The following is a 15,914-nucleotide window of genomic DNA, read 5'->3' as shown; positions in this document are numbered from 1 at the left end:
AACTTTAATTAAAACAGTTCTTGTTACTTACAGCATGGTGCACACAATGCTTAACCTGTGTGCCCAGAGCAGGTCTGTGGAGACAACAAACTACTCCTGTGGGCTCTGTTACAGCCAAAACCACATTATAGCACTCTAGAATAATGCCCAAGGAAAGCTGAATGTGTCAAAGTATCCCTACCAAGAGATACTGCTGCAAAATGCTACTAAGAAACTAATGAATAATGTAACATACTAATGAGTAATGTAACATATGTGGAAAGCAGCTTCCTTGAAAAGATTCTTTCTAAGTTTGCACCCAAAATTTAGAGCCACAATGGAACATATGAACATGTTTTTCAGATATAAGGATTTGTGCATTTGTGAAGTTAATATTATTACTGTTTTGCAAGTAATATAGCGCCTTTTAGTCTGGGCCTTGTTTCTGACAGTGAATAAGAATCTAGCTGTTAGTTTACCACTTGTCTTCATCAGTTTCTTAAGTGACTCTGGCAACTGAATCAAGGAGATTTTTTTCCTCCTCAGCTCCATCTGTTACCTGAATCCACGGCCATCTGTCATTTTCTGCAGCAGTCCAAGCATTCACAAGACCCTTCTTATTAAGCCGTGCATAGTATGGGTACCACTTCTGGAGTCCGAAAAGAGCCCGATGAGTGGATGATGCAGTAATTTGTTGGTTTGACACAATTCCTCCTTCTATTCCTAGTGGGCCAGAACATCCTGCAAATGGAAACAAGAAAATAAATGAATCCAACTGAAATTATCAACTCTTCTGAGTCCCAAGTGGCTGTAATTGCAAACAGCATACAAACAGACCCAAACGGTCATGTCAAATACTTTATTAGAAGAGATTTAAAAACTCAAATAGCACCTGCTTTTTTTTAGAATTAAAAAAAAAAAAAGTACAAAAATACTGCTTGTAAATAACTATTCCCATTTCAAAATTAATGAAATTGGTTAAGCTTTCAATTTCTTTAATTTTGTTCTCTCTGAAGAGTTGTGAGTTTGTGTTGTATAGATACAATGACAAAATGATCAAGTACGGAAATAACTGCTAAAAGCAAATTTAAAAGTCTGTAACCAAAGATATTCTGCTTTGTGGGTCAACTGCACTTCAGCAAATCTGAACAGAAAAGGACAGACATTTACTTACACTTCTGATTTTCTCAGAAGCATGGCAGTGCTTCACCTCAAGCAGTACCCAAGAATGAACTCTGAAGTGGTACTGCTACAAAATCCTTACCCCATGTGGGCAGTAAGTCACATATATTTAAATTCCTCATTAATACGAAGGTACAGAGAAGAAAAAGTGACCAGTGCAATTTGCTGAGGTAGGCAGATGATGCTGGAAGTCACTGACAATACAATCCTCAAGTACTGTGCATCATTGATAATGGAGACAAAAGCTAAATTGCGGTTTTAAGCTGATTATGGGTGGACAAGGACGTGGTTGTGCTCTGGAAAGATAAAACACCCACACAAGTGTGGTTCTGAACATGTTCTTTCTTAAAGGCAAAAAAAAAAAAATGGCTTACTTCCAGGATACGTGTAAATGAAATCTTGGCCCCTCTGAATTAATGACTGACTTGCACCACACAATGATTTCATCCACATTTTTAACAGTCCAGGAAGCTGGGCTAGAATATAAAGTTCTAGTGCTACTTTTCTGTGTTATTTATCAGCCAACTATAATGTCAGTGCATTCAGCACTTGACATTCAGAACCTGACTCTGTTCATGCTGCACAAAATACAACAAAATGCATCTCTCTCCTGCTGCTGTGAGAGGTGTGTAGCAGTACCAGAAGAAAACAAATTCTTTGTCACCAGCATAGGCAGGTTCAATACAGGATGTGTTCAAAAGCCCCATGTATGTTGGAAAAGTACTGCTTTTTATTGTGCTATCAAGCACTACTTAAAAAATGAAAGACCTGTTCAAATCATAGCTGTGTTTCTGATACCTTTTCAACTAATCAGAGTAAAATCCTTTTGTGTATAAACTGCTTGCAAGTCAGAGGTAAACTACTCTACTTTTTTAGGGAAATGGTGCACTTTAAAGAGTTTCTTACATTTACTAACTTAAATATCTTTGTCATTTCACAACAGAAAAAAAGGTGCACATAGGTGTGTTTATATGTATGTGTAACTCACAAACACACAGACGTACTTACAAGACTGAGTCCAGCTTACCATGAAATCAACCACCCACTTACAGCTGGTATACTGAATTAATAACGATTTAAAAATAGAAATGGGAGAAAACAGAAGAAGGCTTCCAAGAGGAGTTCAAAAAGGTGGGATGGAGGCTCGACAGATGTTTTAATACTGACATGGAACATGAACCTGTATTCTGTCTCCTCACAGCTAGGAGTATGAGGGTCAGGATTCTGCCAGCTGTGCTAGTGTTATGCAGTGACCTAACAGGAAAAACAAGTGCATGGGGACAGGGCCCCAGCACGTATCAGGGCCAGTTCTGGGTGGGGTCCAGAATAATGGTATTTGCTTTAGCAGGTAATTTTCAAAAGAAGAACATGCATTTGACATCACGATCCTTTATCTCCTATAGACATCCCAGATTTGGCAGCCTCTGTTTAAGGCCCAGAACTTTCTGTAAAATTTTGATTTGAAGGCATGCTAGTTCTCATGCCTGAGATGCATTAAACAGTATTTGAAATATGTGTGCATTCCTTACAAAAGACAGGTGAATTTTCCTTTCTAAATTGAAGGCAGTTAAATTACGAAGTAAAGCGCTTAACTCTAATTTGTCAGCTATAAATGTATACTGTCAGAAGTGTTTACCTTCATCAGCTTTACCAGGATTATTCCTGAAATCCAAAGCAAATCTCTACCTTCAGGGAACAGGTACTTCCTTGCACAAGCTTATATGAACTGCAGTTCCAGTTTTGGTTTGTCACGTTTGTCAGTTTTTCAGTGCAAATTAAACACAAGATTTACCACTCCTAAAAACAAAAACTAAGACACTAGAGATACTTTTACTTCTGCGTTCAGTTCGAACAGAACAACATGAAATGCATGTGAAATATTATATTGGATAATAATTTCTAAGCAATATTAACCTTACAACCTGATATATATATGTACACACTGCTAAGATCTGTATTTAGAGTATCATCTTTTTCACCTTCCTGAAGGGCATCAGCTCATTCTCATAAAATGGGAAACCTAAGTTAAGCAAAAGCTTGATCCTGCTCAAAACCTCTTTGAAGGTCCAAACCATGGAACTGGGAATGTAATCCTACTCTGACCATAGCAGTGCAGATGAATTGAGCAATTCACTAAGCACATCCCTGGCAGATGGGCCTTAAGGAAGCCCACCCAGGGCCATCTCTTCCAGAGACTTAATATACTTCTACATGCACCATGAGGGGTTTGGATGTTTGGTTTTTGGGTAGTTTTACTTTGAACTTGACCACCCAAAATTCAAACTTCTGTTTCACAGCCAGGTCAATCTGTATTTCACGATTCAAACTCCTCGGTCCATTTTAATAATGCTAATTACATTTCTTAAATTATCACACTATTTTGCTTTCTTTCTTATTTATTGAACACCCAGGACTTCAGCAGAAGTTTTGCTAGGACTCTGTCAGTAAGCTTCTTCGACTGTTAGGACTGCATGTTTACCCATCCTTTAGTTCTTTATTTTTAATCAGATATTATTCTACAAGAAAACCTTTCAATATCCTTTCTTTAATCATTTGAAAAGTAGTTGAAAACATTTTTGGATAGTCAAATACCACAGAGCAAATGGGCCTGTCTTAGCCATATGCTCATTAGTTCCAAATACTCCAATAGAATTGTGACTTATGTTTTCCCCTTACAAAAGCTCTAATGGGGCTATTACTCTCTGAATTCTCAAGAAATTTACTTCGCCTGAAAACTCTCAGCTGAATAACCCACCTCTGGATCCATCAAATATCTTATATCAGTAAAGTACTGGCTACAGACTAGCCTCTTCACAGGATACTCAATTTGAGACACAAGCAATACTTTCCTTCAAGTTAAAAATAACAATTATTTGTTTTAGCACTTAAGAGCTGTGATAGGCCATAGACTACTAACAATGAAGGAAAGAAGTAATTGCAGCTTTTAGAGATTGTCTTTGAAGTAAAACTGAGATACCTATTTTGCAGAACAAGTACAAGCTGCATTATATTTTGTTGTTATACATCTGCCTCTATTAAATCCACAGTCCATTTCACAAAAATCATGACAGCTTTGAAAACTGCAGTCTCCGAGGGAGTAGTAACATCACTACAGTGATGTTGTACAATTCAGTGTGGTCAATATCAGTCATGAAATAGAAAACTGTTTTTATTAATAATGCTGACACACTGGTGTATGACAATAAGCTTGATGCTAGAAACTTTAAAAAAATAACCAAACCCCAGCAATTAAAAAGCTGGTTGACAGGCTGATAATACAGATTCACAAGGAAGATTTTGTCACCTGGAGCTGTTATTTTAGTGTCATTAAATAGCAAAATAATAACTCAAGCAGTATTGGTTTTAATCCTACAGTGACAATTGTCATGTACCAAACTAATGATGCTTCTTTTGTTCTCACCAAACACAAGCCTTTGTCCACAACGCCCCATTGTCCCTGAAGACAACAGAATGTAAAGATGTAACAATAAGTACATGATTGTGAATGGATCCTGTGAAGGATGGAAAAATCAACAACACACAAAAAGTGAATGATACATTTAAAATTTTTCTGTTCTCCAAAAAATCCCCACCAACTCACATGAAGATGGCATGTTTGTAAAACTACCTTGAAGGCTTCTTTTACAATCTTAAACTTAACTAGATGTGAGAAGTTATGTACTGTTTTGCACCATAAAGCAAATTATCATTAGTTCAGATTTCACTTGTACACCAATAGTATCGGGACCAAGTAACTCCGCAGACAAAAGATCAGTTCTGTGCTTCCACCCTTGTATTTTATAACAATAATTCCCTCCTGAACAAAAATATTTGTGCAAAAGGAAACAGAAGAAGGTTTTAGTTAGCCATGTGTTTTACACTGGTATCTCTCCAGGGGTAAATTAGAATGGGGAAATATGTCACTGATTTCCCCTCTTAACAGGAGCAAGACAAACCATTTTAAGATAAAGAATTATTACAGTAGGAGATAACAAGCAGAAAGCACTGGGTAAACATGTTACTTGAGTACATTTTATTTTTACTTCTATATTTATGTCAGTCCACAAATTAAGCAAACCTCCAAATGGTTTAAAAATTGAAAATGTGAGGATTATGACTTTGCAAACAGAAGAAAAAGATCTCTTGTTACTGACGATGAAACATGCCTTGTTTTGCAGCACGAATATATAGCTTTCATTTTCTCCATTCATTTGTCTCTACCTAACATCATCCAAACAAACAGATGCAAAATTCAAGGCATGTGGAAAACAAATCTGCTTTAGACATCTGCAATCCTGTCTTTCTCCAAGCGCCTCATTTTCTGGAATGAGATTACTCTGGCTGTGCTTAGCATAGCACGGTAATTGTGCTGAACACAAAGCTGACAATGGGATTACAGATGACCTCTGATATTGCAGTAATTAATGCTGCTCTCCACCATGCAGTCTAGGCTTCAGAGCCCTCTTCATCTTGTTCCTCCTGCCACCCACACATCCTTGCCCTGTTTGTTCTGTCAAGGATAGCTCTCTTCAGGTAACAATGGATTTGTTTTTATTGGAGTTGGTTAGATGGAGACAGACAATCATTTAGCAGTCTGCTATTATAGTGCCAGTCCGCATATAATGTATGAAGCAGTGTCCTTGTAAAGCTTGTTTTTTCACAGCCATGACACAATAATGCTAAAATCCTCTCTTCTTTATACATACTCTGTAAAGTGCCTTTTACAGAGAAATGGCTGGGAGATACGGCTTCTCTTCCTACTAGAAGTGTCAGTGGACCCTATCATGGTTTTAATGCATGATTGTGCAACGGGAATTAGAGATAACTACTGATATTACAGTAATTAATGCTGATACATGCATAAACTCCCATCATGCAATATAGGCTTCAGCCTCTTTTTTATTTTTCCTGTTCCTTCACACAGAGGCATTGGCTCTCTGACTATAAGCATTTTCCCACACTGGCCTGCAATCCAAAGTGTGGGATTCACATCCCTCTGATGAACAGCCAGAGGCATTTTTTTACACTGAGCAAGTCTGTAAAAGCTTAAGACTTCCAGGAGAGTGCAGGAGCATATGAAGATGACGGCTCAGACAATGAAAGCAGATTACGTCTTTTTTTATATAGCGTCGCTTCTGAAATACAGGGATTTTATTCGGGACTAATTTGCTTAGTTCTAGTTTGACAGTTTCCCCATTATGCTCTTTGAATAGAATGGATAGGATTGTAAATTACTGACAAAAAGCACAAGGATTAACGAATGTCTGGGGAACTGCAACATACAGCACAGCTGAAGAGGGGAGCTATACAACAGGAGTACAATTAAAAGAAGGTAACAGCTTCTGATTTAGGAACTCCCTAAACTGAAAACTGATGGAAGCTGGAAGGAAAATACAATGGAAGAACCATTACTTATTGCTTGTCCCTTGTCTTATACTCATTCATTAAGCATTCATTTCAGACCACTGTCCAAGGCAGGACTATTGGACTGTCATCAAACAAGCATGGCTATTGTTATGCTCAAAACCGTCATCACCGAAGTCACTTTTTTTAGTATTGCTCCGTAAAGTGATTATTGCTCCTATGTTTGTGCTGAACTCCATCACATTAATGTTATTGTCAGCATCCCACGACATGGTCCAAATGCCTTTAATGGAACTGGCCTGGCAAAAGGACTTCCAGAATGAAGCTAAGCTGTTTGTGGATCCCTATCAGAAAAAAAACATGGCTTCAAATGATCTGGAAAAGACTCTACCCCAAGACATGTTACATCCCATTACAGCCACACCATTTCTGACAGATGTTTGCTAAATAACTTTTTTTTCTTCAAAAAAAGTTCCAGTAGTGAGCATTCAACAATCAACATTTGTTGATAGTGTTTGACTGAAGTCCCACTTGGATCTTTCTTAGTCCTTTTATTATTTCTTGTCCTTGAATATGAACAACAAAGTCCTCTTCTTAAAACAGCCTTTAGTGTATCTATGTCCTCTCCTATTCCTTTCTACCTGGGGATGACAAATAGCCACAATTTATACCAAGCACACAGCAGCACAATGTGAAGAAGCACAGCCATCCTTGACGTGGGGGTTTTTAGACTGGACTCACATCCTAAAAGCCATCTGAGTGTGTAGAACCCAGGAAAATGATCAGCTGAACCTTGACCATGACGCATCACCCATATGGCCAATTTACAGCCACAGCATAAAACTACTACCACTCCATGGTGATTTCAGGAAGAAAAAGCCTCATTGTCTAACTACCCAAACCAAAATGCTTCCTGAGTTTATACCACTATTCAAGTAACAGCATATACCAATTCACTCAGATGCATCACCTTTATATTGTTTCATTTTCAAGCAGCAATTATGAATTAAAAGAAAAATTAAGTTGCAGTAAGGAGTTAAGATTCTCTCCTTTGCTGTGCTCTCATAGAAATATATGAATCTCTATGTAAAAAAATATTTCAAGTTGGCACTGTGAAAAATAACATTTCTACCATGTTTAGGTATTGACATTAATCAGTTTTACATAACTCAAAGACACTTAAACACTATTAAAATTAAACAATGAAACTGAAATTATGGAGGAACACTAAAAAAACTTCTAATAAGAATTAACCTACATTCATGTTATAGAAGGTAAATTCATAGGAGCTTTCAAGTTGTGCTATAAAAGACTTGCTATGTGGTCATAGTTACATACTTAAGGAATAGCAGACACAGACACCACAGCCCCTATTACCGCATAATAGTAATCAATTATTATTATCTTAAGTTGCATTGACATGAAAAGATATGTAATTCTGAGTCCTATTTACCAACCCAAGATTTTCTGGTGGATGTGGACTTGAACAGCTATGTGTGGAAGAAATTTGTGTCCTTGTGGATCTATTAATTACCTCCTTTAAGCTTAACTTAGGCATGTGAAAATGAAAATTAGGAACTCACTTGCATTTAAAAATAATCTTTTTTTATCTGCTGCTGCTGAACCTTGTGAAATCTGTGCAATTCTCCTTCCTTAGGTATTGATAGAAATACTTATTCGAAGAATGGAAGAAAACTCAGCAGCTTTCTAGCTGTGTTAGGAAATTTGCTAATGAAACAGTGTTCTAAAGAAGTTCAGCCTGAACTCAGGATACCTGCAACTTTCAGAGTTCCTAGGTTTGATATTTATATTCATCTGCCTTTACTGACATGCAGGTTTGTTTTTTGGTTTGTTTTTTTGGGGGGTGTTTTTTGTTTGTTTGTTTTGTTTATGGATTACACGACATAAAAACTTTATCTATGTGGCAAAAGCATTATACTGTAGTACCCTCTCTTCCCTCTGTATTAATTCCAAAGGACTTGGGTTTTTTTTATGTCACAGGGTAATATTTGTACTAGAAAAACTAGCAATTTTAGCGTAGATTGGATGAGTGTATCTTAAAATGGTAATATTACCATTTCCAGGAGCTGTCAGCACTCAGAGGAAAAGAAAGACCAAGCTCAAGAATATTCATACCAGTGCAGCACTGGGAAGGTTCATATTCTGCTTCTCAACTGGAGTAATAAGCATATAAAGCATATACACATTCACAGTCTTGCTAATTTTAGAGGTACTGAATTAAATAGCAAATTTCACTGATTTGCTTTGTAAATTTTGGCAAACCCTAATTTGAAGGCAGCTCATGACACATGTACCTATGTGCTTAGTGACTGCTTCTTCTCAAAATCAGTTCCAAAATTCAACTTTAAAAAAAAACACAAAAAAAAAAAAAACAACAACAAAACAAACCTAAACTTTCTCTTGGAAGCAAAACCTGAAAGACAAGACATAGTTACACAGAGGGACAAACTGCATTTTCCCAGTCAATCTAAAACAGAAATTAGTGGATTAGAACATCAGCATAATTAGCATGCCTGCAAGCCAGTCTGACAATGAGAATCATAGTTTGCCAGGAGAAGAGGATGCATGCAGATGTTATCTAAATCTGACTACACAGAAACAGAAGTTCTTATGGTCTTTGAGCTATTTCCATCTTCTTTTATAACAAATCGAACTTTTCAATAACTGGAAATTCAGATATTGGCATTTAGGTCTTGTTCTGGAAGCTATCTGATGCAGGTATAACATTTTATTAATGTAAAGCAGCTTAAACATCAGGGCTCAAAGCCCTATTAAAAATATTGAATTAATTTAAAGGTCATGGACTTTAACTAGGGTGGAAAAAAATTCATAATGAAGATTCAGAAAGTTACTTTTCTCTATGTGCAGTAAAAGAAGTCTTTCATTATTATAGCAGTGAAGTAAAATTATATATTTGTGACTCCATGGTGCATCTTAAGCATCAATCTGTACCTAATCTAAACATACATTTTTTATATGTACATAATCTGTACATACATTTTTTATATGCACCTCCTTATTTTTCCTTATCAGTATCTCTTTGCATCATAAAAAAGGACATTACTCCAAAGTGTTTACATGAAGAGGTAGCTAACCAAACAAAGCAAACATAGGGATGCAATCCACATGACTCACCTTCAGCTGTCAAAAAGCTACCTATCTAGCCTGCACTAGCTGCTTAGGCTCCTTGTGTCATCTGTGGGAAGAAACAGGCAACTCCAAACCACGATTTCTATTATTCCATTATCTGTTAAGAAAGTGTGTAACACAAATGTAATCATCTTTTCTGCACCTACTGACCAAGGAACAAGTCTAGATCACTACCTTCAACTTAGTGTCTAGGTTTAAGAGACTAAAATTAAGTGAATCTGATGAGTTTTAAAAACACTGAAAAGACATTACTTTAAAAATACATGACAGTATACTTTCTTGCAAAGCCAGATTTACTAGACAGCTAGCATTCTTGGGGTTTACAGAAAAAAGTATTTTAAAAACAGATGACAAGGAAGAAATGAGCATAACAGCTAATAAACAACTTTCCAGACTTTGATTTTTTTTCTGTTGAAAAAAGTGATCAGAAAAAGGTTGAATGTGACTTTAGAATTGGAATTCTAAAGTGATATATCCACACAAAACCTCATAAGGCTATCTGCTACAGAAATACTAAGTGATTCCTCATTCTGTCTGCATGACATCTAAGGTCAGTGGTGATGAATCCCAGGGGTCAAAACAGGTGCTCTAGTGAGTTTGTGTAGCCCCATCTGTGGAGCTGACTCCATAAAAAAACATGACTGGATATAGTCCTGGGCAAAAGGCTTCAGCAGGGAGGCTGGACTAGATGACCTCCAGAGTACCCTGACAAGCTCAACCTTTCTGTGATTCTTTGCCCTGATTCCAGCCTTGCTCTCATTCCAATTAGTTCCAACCCCAGATTCTTCTCAGATCAATGCTCACAAACTGGCAAATCCTGGCATCAAACCAGCACAGATGAGCCCTTCCTGATTAGGAATAACCTGACATTGTTCTGTTGACTTTGGGGTGTTAGTGATTTACAGTGTTTGATGATTTATCCCTGAAGTACTTAACTTTATCCAGCCTTACACAGAGCACATGAAATACTACTACTACTACTACTACTACTACTACTACTACTACTACTACTACTACTACTACTACTACTACTACTACAACAAATTGTTCATTATCACTTTTTTTCTTCTTGGGAGGCTTCATAAGAAGAACATTTCATACAAATGTACTGGCAGTCACATACCCTGGCTCATTATGCGATTAGTTGTCTCTTTGGTTGGCTTCAGTACAACTGAAGTACACTGGCGATTAACACTGACAACAGTAGATATATTTCTATACACTTATTTTTTGAATGTATGGCCTCATTTTTTTTTTTTTTTTGTCAACCGCATTCTTACTGCCATCTCACTGGCTCTTGAGCTCATGACAGGCTTTCTTCCCCCACTGGCAACTATTGCTTCTTATGTCATCTTTTAAAATACCACTTTTAAATGCAAGCAAAGCCTAAGCCCTCTACAGTCCCTTTATGAGTTTTGTCAAATCCTGCCAAGAGAGATGTAATACCTGGGTTCTGGACTACTGAATACTGAAGCTCTGCCTGATCTTTTGCACCAGTTACAGGAAACACATGCTGACACTACTTTTTTTGTTTTTACAGTGCTAACTAACTATGGTTAATTTGAAGCCAGCTTATGTCATATGTACATAAATGCTTAATGATTGTTTCTTCTCAGTATCTGCCTGTTCCAAAAAACAACTTTAAAAAGAAAATAACAAACAAGAAACCCAAACCTTCTCTTGGAAGCAAAACTGGAAAGATGAGAAAATAGTTGCACTATTATCATTACTGCTATTTGCACTAGACAAACTGCATTTTCCTAGCATGTCTACAACTGAAATCATTGGGCTTACAACATCAATGTAATTAGCATGCCTGCAAGCCGGCCAGATGATGAGAATGATCATTTGCCAGGAGAAAACGATGTGTTCTTCAAGTGGCAAATCTCATTTTGCTGCCTGAAGACAGTCTTTCTGTCCTTGTGGTTTGGTGTGTTGTTCTTTTTTTTCCGTCCTTTTCAGCAGCTGTTCCTAGAAATGGCAGTATTTCTCGTTATAAGACGTACTGATTGAAATTGCTTAAAAACCGCATTTTTTAAAGTATTGGTCTACATTTTTTTTTTCTTAGGCCCATTCTTACTGCTATCTTACATGCTTTTGAGTGTCTAACTTCCCCCCCCCCCCAAAACTGGCAGCTCTTGCTTCTTAACATCATCTCTTAAAACATCACTTTTAAATATAAGCAAAGCCTAAGTCCTCTACTATAGCTGTCACACAGGGAGATCTTCACTTGAACGAATTCTAACATGTGCAAGAGCTGTGTATGGAGCACTGACTTTTTAAATTTTTTAACTCTGCAGATTTCCAATATTAATATCATCATTGACTAAAAGAGATGGTATAGATCCAGTGTTCTGATCTGAGTGATACTGAGTAACTCAGTTGTAGCAACTCATGTTAATTGTTGTTCTGAAGACTAATCCTACCAGCAAGACCAAATCAATGCTTTCATTCCCACTGAAGGAATTTAATCAGCTCTTCCACTAAGACAAGGTAATAGATCATGTGTTCCTCTTTCTAGTCCATTGCAACACAAAATGAAACAACAAAGTAGAATTTACAAGCCCCCATTTTATTTTGCACTTCAGTAGACTTGCAGAATACATAATGTCAGTGATTATTTTGGATACATAAAAGTCACAGGTTTTATAACTTCAAGCTGACTCCTAATTAACTACACAATGGAATAGAACATTTTTACCCAGCCCTGGTAAGTTTATAGAGCCATTCAGCCCTGAAATCAGAAGGCATTTATCTCTATGTTTTCTTCACAGATTTAAACCAAAACAAAATGGATTTTTTTGACCTGTTGGCACTTTAATTATTATTGCTCTGATTTCTGAAGCATGATTCCGAGTATGCTAGTAGACAACGTGGTACTGCAGCACTGAGGTGAAGCGTATGATTAATCTTGTTTCATGCTTTTACATAAAATGTTGTATGTCAAAGGCAACATCTTTACCGATTTGCATCAGTAGCGGCTAATGAGCATGCAGACACTTTCAGAGAAGCAAACTTTTCAAACGATGTTTTGTGAAGCTTCAAGTCTCTAGGAGGTGACATGAAAATGAAGTGATTAGTTATGTTTCATGAAACAGAAGACAGCTTTTCAGACAGTAATGGGAAGAACTGCTACCTATTTGCTGATACGTCAAAAGAGATTAAATGCTTTTTATATGCTGATGTAGCATTTCAGCCAATGGCAGTACATTATTCTGTTATCATACTGGTCAACGCAGATCATGTGTGTAAGCAATGGCTACCAGAAGTAACCAAATATAAAGAAATTGGACGTTATGTAATACTTTCCAAAAGAGATATTACCCATTACTGCTAAGTGACTATCTTGCACTTCCATTACCAAACCCTGTCTTCATACTTTTATAGTATGGTTGTAAAACTCACTTTGGCCTTTACATGCTCTACAAGCTCCATGATGAGAACACAAACTGAAAATAAAGTTAGGCAACTCTTAGATAGTCTGAATATTTAAAAAATTGAAGCAAAAGGATTTTAGAGTTCTTTCAGCACCTAATAATGACTACCTTTTTCCAGTGGTAATGTGATTTCATGATGTATTTTTAAGAACTGTATCTAGACAAAAAAGCTATATTTAGGGATTACAGAGGTACACCAACAGATCAGTGCTCTTCTCCCATCTACAAAAACCATCTATAGGGTGCACTGTGGGAACTACAGGAAGAGGAGTCTACTTCAACATCTTGTAAGTTGCTAAGTCTATAATTGAGATCACCAAGTACCTGGATAAAGATAACCTGTTGGGAAGACACCAACATGACTCCTGAAAATGGCAGTCCTGCCTCATCTTGCTGAGTACTTTAATGGTGACAATACAAGTAGGGATAAAGGAAATATAGTCAAAACTGCACACTCGGATTTTTCACAAAGCATTTAATAAGGGTCCATGTGAAAGGCTCTTGCCAGGCAGTAGGTAAAAGTCCCTGCTACAGAGAAGCTAATATAACTATATATGTATTAACTATATATGCAACATGCTACACAGAGAAGTCAGTCTAATTAAAGAACAGGACATAGCTTTTCAGGATGAAATGTCAGCAGTGGGATCCCCCAAGGATCATTGCTGGAGTCAGTTTTACTCATCAGTGACCTGGAGGAAAGTATGAATGGCAAAATTGTCCATTTTGAAACTACTAAGCTCTTTTGATCAAATACCATTCTAACTATCAGCAGCTCCAGAAGGACATAGAAAAACTGAATGAGTGACCAAAAAGGTGACAGATGAACCCCAATGTACACAAATGCATGCATGAATAAAAAAAATGTGCACGTACACGTAGAGTTGGGGAAGATATGAGCGGAACAAATGACAGAAACTGTCCAAGCCTATATTCTCTTCTTAAATGATGTTTGTCATTGCCACAGAGACATGATGCTTAGCCAACCAGACCACTGAACTTTCTGAACTAAATTGATGGGGTTTTATGCTCTTAAGAAATAACCAATGAAATGGTAGTGAAATTTAGCTGAGAATCCATGATGTTATTCATGTAAATAGTCTATTAAAAACAACTCCCCAGGAAAACACACTGCATACATATTAAGTATAGCAGTTCAGTTAAGAACAAACTAGACTTTAAAAAGCTAGTTTAGAACCCATCTCCTTTTAACACCATTTATAGGCTCTTTACTCAGTATTCTGTAGGAAACCTAATTATCCAGTAATTTAATATTATAAAGAAAAAAAGTTTGTTAGGGGATTACCAAGAAGAGTTGTATTTCTAAGCTGACACACTGAGAAAAAATATCCCCTTTCCTGAAATTCCTCCTCCATAAACATGGTCAGTGAAGCTATTAGCTGCGACTTTTTCATTCCAGTGCTTCATATAAGAGATGGAAGGTATTAGAGAACACCACCAGCTGACCAAAATGCAAATCTTTTAACATTTTTCCTTTGATAAATGACACATAAATATTTTAATTTATTGTGGATAAAATCTTCTCACCTTATTTACCAAATTCCTAGATATTTGAAAAAAGTAGATTGATTTAGTAACTGTCACTTTCAACTATGTAGAGACCTATTCACAAAATGTTCTAACAAAAGGCAAATGGGAAGTTGTCTGTCAGTAATAATGAATACGCACGACTGTGTTTACAAATTCATCTTGATGCATTAGACTGATAGTTGAGTAAGAGCCAGGAGACCCCACTGTGCTGATGTCTGTATTAAGAAATTCCAAATAAAGTTGCACATGACAGAATTACAGTGCAATTCTTTTGATTCAATAAAGTATCAACAGCACTAAACTATGATGTTATTTATCCATAATGACTTACGAAAAAACTTTATGTTATAAAAATTTACACATCTATTAAAATCCCCAATTACCTCTTTGTCCCATGTCCTCAGTACCAGCACAGAAAGCTCACATGACCCTGTAAACTTCTTAATGCTTATCTTGTCTAAGTCTCCCTATGTACAATTTCTTGTGACTTCAAATCCTTTTGGATTAACACAGACCATAATTTTGCAACACGGGATGCTGATCTGCTAACTTCACTGCAGTAGCATTAGCAGAGCAAGGGAACTTGTTTATCAACTTCTTGTCTTGCACAAGAGAGCTAATTCCAGCCAAACTCACAACAAGGAGGAATGTGTGCACTTAACTACAGTATCTCTTCAGCAGGCATGCATCTACAAGTGCCTAACAACATGAGTAAGAATGAACTGCAGTCTGGAAAATGGAGAAGCTTGATTTGGAGGTTTACATGTCTTTCAGGAGTCATAAAATTTACATGAATAAGACTAGTATCTACTTATAACAGAATGAAATTCCTTCCTAATATGACCAAATTTAAAATCACGTTATTCATACCCCACTGAAGCCTACTGGTGTATAGGAATTATGGATTATGACTCTCACACTGTCTTTTGAAGGTACACCACCTTCAGAAGACTTGCATGAAAATTGCATGAAAAATGCCAATTACATCAGAGACCAGAAATCTGTTTTAACTCAGGCCCTTTCTTTGGTCACAGAGCAGCAGGGTGGTATCTCTTCTTTCCCAAGAGAAAACACTCTTCTGCATTACATCTCTTACACATGGCCACTGCCGGCTGATGCAGTTTTTGCTGTTCACATAATATACAGTTTTCCTCAGCTTTTCATGTTGGCTAACTTACCCAACTCCCTACCCAGTAACCCATCTTGGTGAACTCCTTGGGGTCAACTTAT

General features: G+C 36.9%; 1 protein-coding gene across 2 annotated transcripts in view; it reads right to left on the bottom strand.

The window, feature by feature from the left end:
• The window catches only part of EDIL3 (EGF like repeats and discoidin domains 3), a 250,095-nt gene that overhangs the window by 78,828 nt on the left and 155,353 nt on the right, over nt 1-15,914 (bottom strand). For both annotated transcript variants that reach the window (XM_065663106.1, XM_065663107.1), the window contains one exon: nt 539-720. In XM_065663106.1, coding sequence (XP_065519178.1) covers nt 539-720 — 182 coding nt within the window. The remainder of the gene's footprint in view (nt 1-538; nt 721-15,914) is intronic.

This window comes from Lathamus discolor, chromosome Z, assembly GCF_037157495.1.
Source record: "Lathamus discolor isolate bLatDis1 chromosome Z, bLatDis1.hap1, whole genome shotgun sequence".
Taxonomy (NCBI): domain Eukaryota; kingdom Metazoa; phylum Chordata; class Aves; order Psittaciformes; family Psittacidae; genus Lathamus; species Lathamus discolor.
This window is presented reverse-complemented; position numbering and strand designations above follow the sequence as displayed.